The sequence below is a fragment of the Ranitomeya variabilis genome, chromosome 3, assembly GCF_051348905.1.
Source record: "Ranitomeya variabilis isolate aRanVar5 chromosome 3, aRanVar5.hap1, whole genome shotgun sequence".
NCBI lineage: Eukaryota > Metazoa > Chordata > Amphibia > Anura > Dendrobatidae > Ranitomeya > Ranitomeya variabilis.
The window spans coordinates 253,866,931-253,884,305 of record NC_135234.1 but is presented as its reverse complement, the minus strand read 5'-3'; the positions used below and the strand labels follow the sequence as shown (position 1 = coordinate 253,884,305).

The window sequence follows — 17,375 nt, the reverse complement described above, 5'->3', positions numbered from 1 at the left end:
TTCCTCTTTGAAGAGGAAGAGAGGTCCATGGTCTCAGTAGGAATGAGTGAAGAGGGAAGTTTCACATAGGGGTGGAGCCGCATATTCATCACTGTAATGAGCGGTACCACATGACCGCTCACACCGCACAGGCTGCCAGTGCTGAGAGGAGGCATCGCGGGAGCTGGGTGAGTATTTCTCTGCAAGCAGGCGGGCGCACGGGGGGTGGGAGGCGGGAGGTGACCCCAAACTTTATTTTTAACAAAAAAAAAATAAAAATTGATTTTTCATCTCTTCTCTCCTGCAGGGGAGAAGAGATTAATGCCGCCTTCAGCACCACACGCTGGGGACAGCGCTTACTGTTGCGCTGTCTCTCCTGCTCAGTCCATGTGGTACTCAGGAGGCACACGGGCGGCACATGGCTGCCGCATGTGTGCCACACTGATGTGCCACGTGAGCACACGGACATACGGACACAGATAACTCCGGTACTGTTTTCTCTGGTACCGGAATTATCTGGACGTGTGAGACTGGCCTAAGGCGAATAATGTCTCAAAATGTGCACAATAAATTTCTGAATAAAAGTAAATATGAATGGAAGCAAAAATTTTCAAAAAAGTCGCATTATATGTTGCGTTAGAGGATTACCTCAGGAGCTCGCACGTTTTGCAACCTACATCACCTGTGTCTAAGCCACGCCCCCCGCAACAAAATACTAGTGATGTGTTGGAGTGTTTTTTTGTTTGCTTGTTTTTCATGATTCCATAATTTTTTCCTCAGAATTGAGTGACTCCATAATTTTTCCCCTATCCTTGGTTAACCCCTTCCCGACCCATGACGCCACGTAGGCGTCATGAAGACCCGTGCCAATCCGACCCATGACGCCTATGTGGCGTCATGGAATGATCGCGTCCCTGCAGATCGGGTGAAAGGGTTAACTCCTATTTTACCCGATCTGCAGGGAGAGGGGGAGTGGTGCTTCAGCCCAGGGGGGGTGGCTTCACCCCCCCGTAGCTACGATCGCTCTGATTGGCTGTTGAAAGTGAAACTGCCAATCAGAGCGATTTGTAATATTTCACCTAAAAAACTGGTGAAATATTACAATCCAGCCATGGCCGATGCTGCAATATCATCGGCCATGGCTGGAAAACCTGAAGTCACCCCCCCCACACCCACCGATCGCCCCCCCAGTCCTCCGTTAGTCCTCCGGTCCCCTCCGTCCGCCTGCCGGCTCCCCCGTCCTGCTGTCCGCTCCCCCCTGTGGTCCGATCACCCCCCCTGTGCTCCAATCACCCCCCCTGTGCTCCAATCCACCCCCCCACCACCCCTTCATACTTACCGATCCTCCCGGTGTCCATACGCCTCCTCTCTGGGCGCCGCCATCTTCCAAAATGGCGGGCGCATGCTCAGTACGCCCGCCGAATCTGCCAGCCGGCAGATTCCTTACAAGTACATTTTGATCGCTGTGGTAGGTTCTATCACAGCGATCAAAATAAAAAAATAATAAATAAACCCCCCCCCTTTATCACCCCCATAGGTAGGGACAATAATAAAATAAAGAAAATATTTTTTTTTCTTTTTCCACTAGGGTTAGGGTTAGAACTAGGGTTAGAACTAGGGGTAGGGTTAGGGGTAGGGTTAGGGTTACGGGTAGGGTTAGGGTTAGGGGTAGGGTTATGGCATGTGCACACAGAGCGGATCGGCCGCGGATCCGCAGCGGATCGGCAGCGGATCGGCAGCGGATCGGCAGCAGATCCGCAGCGGATCGGCAGCTGATCGGCCGCGGATCCGCAGCGGATCGGCCGCGGATCCGCAGCGGATCGGACGCGGATCCGCAGCGGATCGGCCGCGGATCCGCAGCGGATTGGCAGCGGATCCGCAGCGGATTGGCCGCGGATCCGCAGCGGATTGGCAGCGGATTGGCCGCGGATCCGCAGCGGATTGGCCGCAGATCCGCAGCGGATTGGCAGCGGATTGGCCGCGGATCCGCAGCGGATTGGCCGCGGATCCGCAGCGGATTGGCCGCTGCGAATTCGAAGCAGTTTTCCATCAGGTTTACAGTACCATGTACACCTAAGGAAAACCAAATCCGCTGTGCCCATGGTGCGGAAAATTCCATGCAGAAACGCTGCGTTGTATTTTCCGCAGCATGTCAATTCTTTGTGCGGATTCCGCAGCGTTTTACACCTGTTCCTCAATAGGAATCCGCAGGTGAAATCTGCACAAAAAAACACTGGAAATCTGCTGTAAATCCGCAGGTAAAACGCAGTGCCTTTTACCTGCAGATTTTTCAAAAATCGTGCGGAAAAATCTCACACGAATCCGCAACGTGGGCACATAGCCTTAGGGTTAGGGTTGGAATTAGAGTTAGGGTTGGAATTAGGGCTAGGGTTTGAAATAGGGTTAAGATTAGGCTTGTGGTTAGGGTTACGGATAGGGTTAGGGGTGTGTTGGGGTTACAGTTGTGGTTAGGGTTGGGATTAGGGTTACGGTTGGGATTAGGGTTAGGATTAGGGTTGGAATTAGGGTTACGGGTGTGTTGCGGTTAGGGTTGTGGTTAGGGGTTTGTTGGGGTTAGGGTTGTGATTAGGGTTAGGGCTACAGTTGGGATTAGGATTAGGGGTGTGTTGGGGTTAGTGTTGAAGTTAGAATTGAGGGGTTTCCACTGTTTAGGCACATCAGGGGTCTCCAAACACAACATGGCGCCACCATTGATTCCAGCCAATCTTGCGTTCAAAAAGTCAAATGGTGCTCCCGCCCTTCCAAGCCCCAGTGGTTTACCCCCACATTTGGGGTACCAGCGTACTCAGGACAAACTGGGCAACAACTGTTGGGGTCCAATTTCTCCTGTTACCCTTGCAAAAATAAAAAATTACTTGCTAAAACATAATTTTTGAGGAAAGAACAATTATTTTTTATTTTCACGGCTCTGCGTTATAAACTTCTGTGAAGCACTTGGGGGTTGAAAGTGCTCACCACACATCTAGATAAGTTCCTTCGGGGGTCTAGTTTCCAAAATGGGGTCACTTGTGGGGTGTTTCTACTGTTTAGGCACATCAGGGGCTCTGCAAATGCAATGTGACGCCCGCAGACCATTCCATCAAAGTCTGCATTTCAAATGTCACGACTTCCCTTCCGAGCCCTGACGTGTGCCCAAACAGTGGTTTACCCCCACATATGGGGTATCAGCGTACTAACAACAAACTGGGAAACAAATATTGGGGTCCAAATTCTCCTGTTACCCTTGTGAAAATAAAAAATTGCTTGCTAAAACATCTTTTTTGAGGAAAGAAAAATGATTTTTTATTTTCACGGCTCTGCGTTGTAAACTTCTGTGAAGCACTTGGGGGTTCAACGTGCTCACCACACATCTAGATAAGTTCCTTGGGGGGGTCTAGTTTCCAAAATGGGGTCACGTGTGGGGGGTTTCTACTGTTTAGGCATATCAGGGGCTCTGCAAACGTAACATGATGCCCGCAGACCATTCCATCAAAGTCTGCATTCCAAAACGTCACTACTTCCCTTCCGAGCCCCGGCATGTGCCCAAACAGTGGTTTACCCCCACATATGGGGTATCAGCGTACTCAGGAGAAACTGGACAACAACTTTTGGAGTCCAATTTCTCCTGTTACTCTTGCAAAAATAAAAAATTCTGGGCTAAAAAAATATTTTTGAGGAAAGGAAACACATTTATTATTTTCACGGCTCTGCGTTATAAACTTCTGTGAAGCACTTGGGGGTTCAAAGTGCTCACCACACATCTAGATAAGTTCCCTTGGGGGTCTAGTTTCCAAAATGGAGTCACTTGTGGGGAGTTCCTACTGTTTAGGCACATCAGGGGCTCTGCAAACGCAACCTGATGCCCGCAGAGCATTCCATCAAAGTCTGCATTTCAAAACGTCACTACTTCCCTTCCGAACCCCGACGTGCGCCCAAACAGTGGTTTACCCCCACATATGGGGTATCATCGTACTCAGGACAAACTGGACAACAACATTTGGGGTCCAATTTCTCCTATTACCCTTGGGAAAATAAAAAATTCTGGGCTAAAAATCATTTTTGAGGAAAGAAAAATTATTTTTTTATTTTCACGGCTCTGCGTTATAAACTTCTGTGAAGCACCTGGGGGTTATAAGTGCTCACTATGCATCTAGATAAGTTCCTTGGGGGGTCTAGTTTCCAAAATGGGGTCACTTGTAGGGGAGCTCCAATGTTTAGGCACACAGGGGCTCTCCAAATGCGACATGGTGTCCGCTAACGATTGGAGCTAATTTTCCATTCAAAAAGTCAAATGGCACGCCTCCCCTTCCGAGCCTTGCCGTGCACCCAAACAGTGGTTTACCCCCACATATGAGGTATCGTCATACTCAGGAGAAATTGCCCAACAAATTTTAGGATCCATTTTATCCTGTTGCCCATGTGAAAATGAAAAAATTGAGGCTAAAAGAAATTTTGTGTGAAAAAAAAGTACTTTTTCATTTTTGCGGATCAATTTGTGAAGCACCTGGGGGTTTAAAGTGCTCACTATGCCTCTAGATGAGTTCCTTGGGGGGTCTAGTTTCCAAAATGGGGTCACTTGTGGAGGAGCTCCAATGTTTAGGCACACAGGGGCTTTCCAAACGCGACATGGTGTCCGCTAACGATGGAGATAATTTTTCATTCAAAAAGTCAAATGGCGCTCCTTCCCTTCCGAGCCTTACCATGTGCCCAAACAGTGGTTTACCCCCACATGTGAGGTATTGGTGTACTCAGGAGAAATTGCCCAACAAAATTTAGGATCCATTTTATCCTGTTGCCCATGTGAAAATGAAAAAATTGAGGCTAAAATAATTTTTTTGTGAAAAAAAAGTACTTTTTCATTTTTATGGATCAATTTGTGAAGCACCTGGGGGTTTAAAGTGCTCACTATGCTTCTAGATAAGTTCCTTGGGGGGTCTAGTTTCCAAAATGGGGTCACTTGTGGGGGAGCTCCAATGTTTAGGCACACGGGGGCTCTCCAAACGCGACATGGTGTCCGCTAAAGATTGGAGCCAATTTTTCATTGAAAAAGTCATATGGCGCTCCTTCCCTTCCGAGCCCTGCCGTGCGCCCAAACAGTGGTTTACCCCCACATATGAGGTATCAGCGTACTCAGGACAAATTGGACAACAACGTCCGTGGTCCAGTTTCTCCTTTTACCCTTGGGAAAATAAAAAAATTGTTGCTAAAAGATCATTTTTGTGACTAAAAAGTTAAATGTTCATTTTTTACTTCCATGTTGCTTCTGCTGCTGTGAAACACCTGAAGGGTTAATAAACTTCTAGAATGTGGTTTTGAGCACCTTGAGGGGTGCAGTTTTTAGAATGGTGTCACTTTTGGGTATTTTCAGCCATATAGAACCCTCAAAATGACTTCAAATGTGAGGTGGTCCCTAAAAAAAATGGTTTTGTAAATTTTGTTGTAAAAATGAGAAATCACTGGTCAAATTTTAACCCTTATAACTTCCTAGCAAAAAAAAAATTTGTTTCCAAAATTGTGCTGATGTAAAGTAGACATGTGGGAAACGTTATTTATTAACTATCTTGTGTCACATAACTCTCTGGTTTAACAGAATAAAAATTCAAAATGTGAAAATTGCGAAATTTTCACAATTTTCGCCAAATTTCCATTTTTTTCACAAATAAACTCAGAAATTATCGACCTAAATTTACCACTAACATGAAGCCCAATATGTCACGAAAAAACAATCTCAGAATCGCTAGGATCCGTTGAAGCGTTCCTGAGTTATTACCTCATAAAGGGACACTGGTCAGAATTGCAAAAAACGGCAAGTCATTAAGGCCAAAATAGGCTGGGTCATGAAGGGGTTAAAAAAAGTAACCATTACTGACTACCACATTTTTTGTTTGTGATTTATTTTAGTGTTTCTTAAAGCCAGAAAGTTGCCATTTGAAATGACTTTAATTTTGTGCCATGTCTGTGATCTGCTTTTTTTCTCCAAAATTAAAAAACTGAATGAAGATCCTCCAAGGCCGGTGATTACATAATTTTTGCCAGGGGTTGTATGTCCTTATAGGATTTAGATCACTATGCGGGCCCATAAATCTGACCAACCTGCGGGGGGGCCCAGGTCCAAATCTTGCACAGGACTATAGTTACGCCACTGAGTGAAGCTACAGACAGGAATGGAAAAGTCTTCTAATAAAGCAGCAGTGTGTCCTCAGGACCAGTGGGAACTCACTCCACAAACACTGAAAATTGTATCTTTTGTGAGCAGCAAAACCAAGCTTCTCAGAACTCATACTTCACTTCTGTGCTGTGGAACGACATAGCGCCACTAGGTTTGTCAGAAAATGGCGGTGACTTTTTACTGTTATTCATCCCATATTAATGGAAGCATTTCCCTTGCTGATTTTTAATGGCATATTTAGAATTTAGTTGACATTTTTGCTAGTAATATATTAAAATAAAAAGGCGAGGGTAATTTTTTGTGATCGTGTCTCTTTAAACAGCAGTCATCGGAGAAAGCTCTGGCTGCTGCTGCTAAATCAAGATGCTGGGTATGTGCCATAGCTTACATTCTCCTGGCAATGGTGTGGGCTCATAAGTATGTGACGTACTACTGTTCTTTAGAAATTACCTTGAGTTTATTCATTCAATGTTATAATTATTCTGAATAGATGATTGAATGAAGTGCGCTCAGAGATATTGATGATTACTTGTCAAAGATATCTACTGCTTAATAATATAATTAGAATGCTGCTATCTGCTATCAGTCTATAGCTGCAGATATCAACCCCAAGGACAAAAGAATCAGGCATGTTGAAATCCAACTACACGATCCTTCTCGTCCCTGATATCTGCCATTTGAGAAGAGTCGGGAGGCTCCATACACATTAGTTGGTCAACCAGTGTATCCAAAATCAGCATGTTCTTCTGCTATGAGTCTAATGTGTGTAGCCACACACCTATACTGTATATGAATGGGCATAATGACAAATGTCACAGCAAACATGAGTTCTATAGCAAATATAGAGAAAGTATACAGGACTGCTCCTGACAATTATCAGATTATTGTGCTTATTGCTAAGTTGTTCTCCTTGATTTAGTAAACCATAATGGGTGATCATGTCTTCAGACAAGCAGATTAATGAATTCCACAGTTCCTATTGTGTTCAGTGTTTTAACATTAATCATTATAAGCCAAAAGTATTCAATTTCTGCTTAATTTTACGTATCTTTAAAGTATGCTTTTTTATTGTATTTGGTGAAATACAGCACAAGTCTGTATTTAATTTTACCCTCCTTTCTTCATTATACTTTGTACTTCCTCCTTTGCTCTCCGAACAACATCATTAACCTGAGCCTCAAATGATGGTGTAGGGGGTGCAGGTCCAGAAAGTACAGGGCGTGAGCTAGCTCTGGACAGACTGCGGCGCAGAGATTCATTCATGGCTTCACTTTCAACCAAACGAGTCCTGGGAAGAGAAGAAAATTATTTGGTATGGCGATGGTATGAAAATTACTAAATGTATAATTATAGTAGCCTGTTCGAGACAGAGAGAGAGAAGAATGGAAAATTCTTGATTTGAATGGAAAAGGCATGATTTGTGTTTAAAAAAAAAAAAAAAAAAAACTGGATTTGATCGGCGGATTCCATCATTTCACCTCACGTTTCATACATTTTTCACCGGCGCTAATACAAGTCTGAGAAAAAAACAGATCCAGCAGCAACTTTTGCTGGTTCCGTTTTTTCAAAATTCGCCAGATTGTGCCTGACAGCAAAAACCTGATGTGTGAAAGGGGCCTAATAATCTAACAAAATGCTCTACATGGAGCCATGGAACTGGCACTTTTTCTCAGTGATTTGGTTTTGATTTCCTTCCTTCCAGATCATCAAGAAAAATTTAGATTCTTGGTGTTTTTCCTGCAGATTGTTCAGCAGTTCTTCAAAAATTTTGTATGTGGGAAGAGCCCTCTCCAATTAATATTACTTAGCCCAAAAATCAAGCCCACTCGCAGGATAAAACCAAGCTCTGGCGCCGGCACTCCATAGCGGAGAGTGCGGCTGCATAGCAACACATGGAGCATCACGCTCCGCTCCTGAGTGCCGGCGCCAGAGCTTGCTTTTAACATGCGAGACTCACACGTATTTCTCGCAAGTGAAAAGGAGCCTTTAGACTAATGCCGGCCGAACCTTCCGATATTGTCTAGTTTGGCTGATAGTCTAATGTGTATGGGAGCCTCAAACAATTTATTGTAGGTGGAAATATCTGATTTCGGACTGTCTCTCGGAAATAAGCCTCCAACTTATATGTCTGATGTATGGCTCACTCATAGAATAAATGAGCTCTCCTTTGTGTGGGAGAATGGCCAAGAAAGCTGCCGAAAAAATAATCGACTGAACCATCATTCGGCTGAACGCCATCTAAAATTTATGGTGGGCTGTACTAATGATCACTGTTTGTGTATAAAAGTCATTTTTCTTTTTCTTACCCATGATCTTAGTTTATGCAAGTAGATAAGTTTTTTTTTTTGTTTTTTTTTAAAGCAAAAAGAAATCCTTTGTGTTATCATGGTCAAAACAAATATCAAATTGTATTGTGAAAGCAGCCTACTGGAAATTACTTCAGAGAGAGACTGCAGCACTACTAGCAGCAAGATAAAAGAAATGGGCACCAACCTAGTAGACTTAGGATGCTCAAGGGTGAAAGGTAATGTGACAGGTAAACTAGAGTGACATACAGAGGATTGGTTGAGTTCTCCACAATAATCATACACATGAGAGAAAAGATTACACACATTTTAGCCAAAAGTGTTGGCACCCTTGAAATTGTTCCAGAAAATGAAGTCTTTCTCCCAGTAAGGCTGGTTTCACACTTGCGTTTTGATCTGCAGCGTTTTAGCGCTAAAAAACGCATGCGTTTTTTAGCGTGCGTTTTGACGCGTTTTCGGCAACGCATGCGTTTTTTGACGCGTGCGTTCATTTGCAGAAATGCAACATGTAGTAATTTCTAGTGGCGTTTTTTTGCCTTAAAAAAAGCATGCGTTTATTCGCGGCAAAAAAATGCATTGCTGTCTATGTAAACGCATGCGTCTTTAAGCACATGCGTTTGCTTGCGTTAAAAACGCATGCGTTTTTACCGAAAAACACAAGAAAACACAAGAAAAATCAAGAAAACCCTAACCCTAACCCTAAACACAAGAAAAAACAAGAAAACCCTAACCCTAACCCTAGCCCTAAACACAAGAAGAAACAAGAAAACCCTAACCCTAACCCTAGGGTTACTAGGGATCCTAACCCTAAACCTAACCCTAAGGTTAGGATCCCTAGTAACCCTAGGGTTAGGATCCCTAGGGTTAGGGTTAGGATCCCAAGGGTTATGGTTAGGGTTAGGGGTAGGGTTAGGGGTAGGGTTAGGGTTAGGGTTTGGATCCCTAGGGTTAGGGTTAGGGTTAGGGGTAGGGTTAGGGGTAGGGTTAGGGTTTGGATCCCTAGGGTTAGGGTTAAGGGTAGGGTTAGGGGTAGGGTTAGGGTTTGGATCCCTAGGGTTAGGGTTAGGGTTAGGGGTAGGGTTAGGGTTTGGATCCTTAGGGTTAGGGTTAGGGGTAGGGTTAGGGTTTGGATCCCTTTATCACCTTGATGGTGGGGGGTGGCTTATCAGTGACCTGGTGACCAGGACATTCTAATAAAAAGCTACCCCTAACCCTAACCCTAGGGATCCTAACCCTATCCCTAGCCCTAACCCTAACCCTAGCTAATTCTATTAATAGTGTGTTTTCCAGTTGATTTTGATGATTGGCAGCTGTCACACACTTCTCAGCATGCGTTTCAAAAACGCAAACGCGGGAAAAAACGCATGTAAACGCGGGAAAACGCCGAGTTTTCCCGCTTTTTTTTTTGGGGGGGGCGTCTAAAAAACGCAGCGTTTGCACGCGTTTACATGCGTTTCTTCACCACATGCGTTTTTTTAAAAACGCTGCAGATCAAAACGCAAGTGTGAAACCAGCCTTAATAAGTCGACCCGAGTATAAGCTGAGGCACCTAATTTTGCCATGGAAAACTTATTGGCTTCAGTATTATTATTATTATTATTATTGCGCCATTTATCCATAGTGCTTTACATGTGAGGAGGGGTATGAATAATAAAAGACAAGTACAATAATCTTAATCAATACAAGTCACGACTGGTACATAAGGAACGAGTACACTAACCGCAAGGGCTCACAATCTACAAGGGATGGGTGAGAATACGCCGGGTATGCATTGTCCCCCCCATCTATATCCTGGTATATATAGCTCCCCGTCTCTGTCCTTGTATGCATGGCTTCTTATTCCCGTTATTGTATGCATGACTCCCCATCCCCGTATGCATGGCTCCTTATCCCCTATCCTTGTATGCATGGTCCCTATAAAACAAAAAAACACATCCTACTTGCGTTCCCTGTGCGCCGTCGCTGCATCTTGTTCCGGCACCAACAGCTCTTCCGGCCGAGCGATTACGTGTCCCCGCTCATTCAAGTAATGAATAGTCACTCCACGCCTATGGGAGTGGAGGGGGGTGAATATTCAATACCTTAATGAGTGGGGGCACATGATCGCTCGGCAGGAAAGACTGGCACCAGAAGGAGATGCGGTGAGTGCATGCAGGGAAGATATGTAGGCTGTGGCTGTAACTGTGCGCGCTATAAGAGAAATGAATATTCACTGCCAGCGTAGTGAATATTCATTTCTCTTTAACAGCGGGCACAGTTACAGCCGCAGTCTCTGGCTCCTGCCTCTGTGACCCGCTGCTCCGCCACTCCCCCGCCATCTTTCTGGGACAATGACCCGTGTATAAGCTGAAGTGGAGTTTTCAGCACAAAAAAAATGTGCTGAGAAACTCGGCTTATACACAAGTACACAAGTACATAAGGTAATTTCACACAAAACCCCGAAAATGGGCAGGACAAAATTGTTGGCACTAGTGATGAGCGAGTATACTCGTTGCTCAGGTTTCCCAGAGCATGCTCGGGTGGTCTCCGAGTATTATGTAGCGCTCGGGCCCCGTCTCATCTACTCACCAGGCCCCTACTGGCGCTGCGGCGGTTTCCTATTGATGTGCGGGCACAGGCCCGCACGTCAATAGTTAACAACAGGCAGCCGCCAGCCAATTGGAGGCTGGCAGCTGAAGTCGGCGGCCGCATGCGCAGTGTCTGTCAGACACCGGCGAGTGCGCGCTGCTGGAGGAAGCTCGTCGCCTGGAACGCTGGTCAGGTGAGGAGAACTCAGTTGTTTTTTTGTTTTTTTTGTGTATTTTGCTAACCTAAGTAAACGGCAATAATGCTGCATGCTGGACAGTCAGTGACTGGGGAAATGCTGGAGACACTGACTGGGGCAATGTTGGAGGACACACACACTGGGGCAGATGATTGCTGGAGACACTGGGGCAATGCTGGAGATACTGGGGCAGGAGACATTGGGGCAGATTGCTTGACACACTGGGGGCAGTGCTGTAAGACACACTGGGGCAGATCAGATGATTGCTGGAGACACTGGGGCAATGCTGGAGACACTGGGGCTATGCTGGACACACTGGGGGCAATGCTGGAGACACTGGGGCAATGCTGGAGACACTGGGGGCTATGTTGGAGACACTGGGGCAATGCTAGAGACACTGTGGCAATGCTGGAGACACTGGGGCAATGCTGGAGACACTGGGGGCAATGCTGGAGACACTGCGGCAATGCTGGACACACTGGGGGCAATACTGGAGAAACTGGGGCTGGGGCAATGCTGGAGACACTGGGGGCAATGCTGGAGACACTGGGGGGCAATGTTGGAGACACTGGGGCAATGCTGGAGACACTGGGGCAGATTGCTGGACACACTGGTGGTAATATGGTGGACACACTGGTGGTAATATGCTGGACACACTGGTGGTAATATGCTGGACACACTGGGGGTAATATGCTGGACACACTGGGGGTAATATGCTGGACACACTGTGGGTAATATGCTGGACACACTGGGGCAGATTGCTGGACACACTGGTGGCAATGCTGGAGGACACACTGGGGCAGATGATTGCTGGAGACACTGGGGAAATGCTGGAGACACTGGGGCAATGCTGGAGACACTGGGGCAATGCTGTAGACACTGGGGCAGATTGCTGGACACACTGAGGGCAATGCTGGAGGACACACTGGGGCAGATGATTGCTGGAGACACTGGGACAATGCAGGAGACACTGGGGCAATGCTGGAGACACTGGGGCAATGCTGTAGACACTGGGGCAATGCTGGAGACACTGGGGCAATGCTGGACACACTGGGGGCAATGCTGGAGACACTGGGGCTGTGGCAATGCAGGAGACACTGGGGGCAATGCTGGAGACACTGGGGGGCAATGCTGGAGACACTGGGGCAGATTGCTGGACACACTGGTGGTAATATGGTGGAAATACTGGTGGTAATATGCTGGACACACTGGTGGTAATATGCTGGACACACTGGGGGTAATATGCTGGACACACTGGGGGTAATATGCTGGACACACTGGGGCAGACTGCTGGACACACTGGGGGCAATGCTGGAGGCAGATGATTGCTGGAGACACTGGGGCAATGCTGGAGACACTGGGGCAGATTGCTGGACACACTGAGGGCAATGCTGGAGGACACACTGGGGTAGATGATTGCTGGAGACACTGGGGCAATGTTGGAGACACTGGGGCAATGCTGGAGACACTGGGGCAGATTGCTGGACACACTGGGGGCAATGCTGGAGGACACACTGGGGCAGATGATTGCTGCAGACACTGGGGGCAATGCTGGAGTCTGGAGACACTGGGGGCAATGCTGGAGACACTGGGGGCAATGCTGGAGACCCTGGGGCAGATTGCTGGAGACACTGGGGCAGATTGCTGGACACACTGGGGGCAATGCTGGAGGACACACTGGGGCAGATCAGATGATTGCTGGAGACACTGGGCCAATGCTGGAGACACTGGGGCAATGCTGGAAACTCTGGGGCAATGCTGGACACACTGGGGGCAATGCTGGAGACACTGGGGCAATGCTGGAGACACTGGGGCAATGCAAGAGACATGGAGGCAATGCTGGAGACACTGCGGCAATGCTGGAGACACTGCGGCAATGCTGGAGACACTGGGGCAATGCTGGAGACACTGGGGCAATGCTGGACACACTGGGGGCAATGCTGGAGACACTGGGGCTGGGGCAATGCTGGAGACACTGGGAGCAATGCTGGAGACACTGTGGGGCAATGCTGGAGACACTGGGGCAATGCTGGAGACACTGGGGCAGATTGCTGGACACACTGGTGGTAATATGCTAGACACACTGGTGGTAATATGCTGGACACAATGGTGGTAATATGCTGGACACACTGGGGGTAATATGCTGGACACACTGGGGGTATTATGCTGGACACACTGGGGCAGATTGCTGGACACACTGGGGGCAATGCTGGAGACACTGGGGCAATGCTGTAGACACTGGGGCAGATTGCTGGACACACTGAGGGCAATGCTGGAGGACACACTGCTGCAGATGGTTGCTGGAGACACTGGGGCAATGCTGGAGACACTGGGGCAATGCTGGAGACACTGGGGCAGATTGCTGGACACACTGGGGGCAATGCTGGAGGACACACTGGGGCAGATGATTGCTGGAGACACTGGGGGCAATGCTGGAGTCTGGAGACACTGGGGGCAATGCTGGAGACACTGGGGGCAATGCTGGAGACACTGGGGTAGATTGCTGGACACACTGGGGTCAATGCTGGAGGACACACTGGGGCAGATGATTGCTGGAGACACTGGGGCAATGCTGGAGACACTGGGGCAATGCTGGAGACACTGGGGGCAATGCTGGAGACACTGGGGCAGATTGCTGAACACACTGGGGGCAATGCTGGAGGACACACTGGGGCAGATCAGATGATTGCTGGAGACACTGGGGCAATGCTGGAGACTCTGGGGCAATGCTGGAGACACTGGGGCAATGCTGGAGACACTGGGGCAATGCTGGAGACACGGGGGGCAATGCTGGAGACACTGGGGCAATGCTGGAGACACTGCGGCAATGCTGGAGACACTAGGGCAATGCTGGAGACACTGGGGCAATGCTGGAGACACTGGGGCAATACTGGACACACTGGGGGCAGTGCTGGAGACACTGGGGCTGGGGCAATGCTGGAGACACTGGGGGCAATGCTGGAGACACTGTGGGGCAATGCTGGAGACACTGGGGCAATGCTGGAGACACTGGGGCAGATTGCTGGACATACTGGTGTTAAAATGCTGGACACACTGGGGGTAATATGCTGGACACACTGGGGGTAATATGCTGGACACACTGGGCAGATTGCTGGACACACTGGGGGCAATGCTGGAGGACACAATGGGGCAGATGATTGCTGGTGACACTGGGGCAATGCTGGAGTCACTGGGGCAATGCTGGAGACACTGGGGGCAATACTGGAGGACACACTGGGGCAGATGATTGCTGGAGACACTGGGGCAATGCTGGAGACACTGAGGCAATGCTGGAGACACTGGGGCAGATTGCTGGACACACTGGGGGCAATGCTGGAGGACACACTGGGGCAGATGATTGCTGGAGACACTGGGGGCAATGCTGGAGTCTGGAGACACTGGGAGCAATGCTGGAGACACTGGGGGCAATGCTGGAGACACTGGGGCAGATTGCTGGACACACTGGGGGCAATGCAGGAGGACACACTGGGGCAGATGATTGCTGGAGACACTGGGGCAATGCTGGAGACACTGGGGCAATGCTGGAGACACTGGGGGCAATGCTGGAGACACTGGGGCAGATTGCTGGACACACTGGGGGCAATGCTGGAGGACACACTGGGGCAGATGATTGCTGGACACACTGGGGCAATGCTGGACATACTGGGGCAGATTGCTGGACACACTGGGGGTAATAAGCTGGACACACTGGGGCAGATTGCTGGACACACTGTCTGGGGGCAATGCTGGACACTCTGGGGCAATATGCCTGACATACTGGGGCAGATTGTTGAACACACTCTCTGGGGGCAATGCTGGAGACACCGGGGGCAATGCTGGAGACACTGGGGCAGATTGCTGGACACACTGGGGGCAATGCTGGAGGACACACTGGGGCAGATGATTGCTGCACACACTGGGGCAATGCTGGACATACTGGGGAAGATTGCTGGACACACTGGGGGTAACAAGCTGGACACACTGGGGCAGATCAGATGATTGCTGGAGACACTGGGCCAATGCTGGAGACACTGGGGCAATGCTGGAAACTCTGGGGCAATGCTGGACACACTGGGGGCAATGCTGGAGACACTGGGGCAATGCTGGAGACACTGGGGCAATGCTAGAGACATGGGGGCAATGCTGGAGACACTGCGGCAATGCTGGAGACACTGCGGCAATGCTGGAGACACTGGGGCAATGCTGGAGACACTGGGGCAATGCTGGACACACTGAGGGCAATGCTGGAGACACTGGGGCTGGGGCAATGCTGGAGACACTGGGGGCAATGCTGGAGACACTGTGGGGCAATGCTGGAGACACTGGGGCAATGCTGGAGACACTGGGGCAGATTGCTGGACACACTGGTGGTAATATGCTAGACACACTGGTGGTAATATGCTGGACACAATGGTGGTAATATGCTGGACACACTGGGGGTAATATGCTGGACACACTGGGGGTATTATGCTGGACACACTGGGGCAGATTGCTGGACACACTGGGGGCAATGCTGGACGACACACTGGGGCAGATGATTGCTGGAGACACTGGGGCAATGCTGGAGACACTGGGGCAATGCTGTAGACACTGGGGCAGATTGCTGGACACACTGAGGGCAATGCTGGAGGACACACTGCTGCAGATGGTTGCTGGAGACACTGGGGCAATGCTGGAGACACTGGGGCAATGCTGGAGACACTGGGGCAGATTGCTGGACACACTGGGGGCAATGCTGGAGGACACACTGGGGCAGATGATTGCTGGAGACACTGGGGGCAATGCTGGAGTCTGGAGACACTGGGGGCAATGCTGGAGACACTGGGGGCAATGCTGGAGACACTGGGGTAGATTGCTGGACACACTGGGGTCAATGCTGGAGGACACACTGGGGCAGATGATTGCTGGAGACACTGGGGCAATGCTGGAGACACTGGGGCAATGCTGGAGACACTGGGGGCAATGCTGGAGACACTGGGGCAGATTGCTGAACACACTGGGGGCAATGCTGGAGGACACACTGGGGCAGATCAGATGATTGCTGGAGACACTGGGGCAATGCTGGAGACTCTGGGGCAATGCTGGAGACACTGGGGCAATGCTGGAGACACTGGGGCAATGCTGGAGACACGGGGGGCAATGCTGGAGACACTGGGGCAATGCTGGAGACACTGCGGCAATGCTGGAGACACTAGGGCAATGCTGGAGACACTGGGGCAATGCTGGAGACACTGGGGCAATACTGGACACACTGGGGGCAGTGCTGGAGACACTGGGGCTGGGGCAATGCTGGAGACACTGGGGGCAATGCTGGAGACACTGTGGGGCAATGCTGGAGACACTGGGGCAATGCTGGAGACACTGGGGCAGATTGCTGGACATACTGGTGTTAAAATGCTGGACACACTGGGGGTAATATGCTGGACACACTGGGGGTAATATGCTGGACACACTGGGCAGATTGCTGGACACACTGGGGGCAATGCTGGAGGACACAATGGGGCAGATGATTGCTGGTGACACTGGGGCAATGCTGGAGACACTGGGGGCAATACTGGAGGACACACTGGGGCAGATGATTGCTGGAGACACTGGGGCAATGCTGGAGACACTGAGGCAATGCTGGAGACACTGGGGCAGATTGCTGGACACACTGGGGGCAATGCTGGAGGACACACTGGGGCAGATGATTGCTGGAGACACTGGGGGCAATGCTGGAGTCTGGAGACACTGGGAGCAATGCTGGAGACACTGGGGGCAATGCTGGAGACACTGGGGCAGATTGCTGGACACACTGGGGGCAATGCAGGAGGACACACTGGGGCAGATGATTGCTGGAGACACTGGGGCAATGCTGGAGACACTGGGGCAATGCTGGAGACACTGGGGGCAATGCTGGAGACACTGGGGCAGATTGCTGGACACACTGGGGGCAATGCTGGAGGACACACTGGGGCAGATGATTGCTGGACACACTGGGGCAATGCTGGACATACTGGGGCAGATTGCTGGACACACTGGGGGTAATAAGCTGGACACACTGGGGCAGATTGCTGGACACACTGTCTGGGGGCAATGCTGGACACTCTGGGGCAATATGCCTGACATACTGGGGCAGATTGTTGAACACACTCTCTGGGGGCAATGCTGGAGACAC

The 17,375-nt window shown here is 49.5% G+C and overlaps 1 protein-coding gene across 2 annotated transcripts in view; it reads right to left on the bottom strand.

The window, feature by feature from the left end:
* The window catches only part of KIF21B (kinesin family member 21B), a 637,471-nt gene that overhangs the window by 440,319 nt on the left and 179,777 nt on the right, over window positions 1-17,375 (bottom strand). For both annotated transcript variants that reach the window (XM_077295392.1, XM_077295391.1), the window contains exon 11: window positions 7,260-7,436. In XM_077295392.1, coding sequence (XP_077151507.1) covers window positions 7,260-7,436 — 177 coding nt within the window. The remainder of the gene's footprint in view (window positions 1-7,259; window positions 7,437-17,375) is intronic.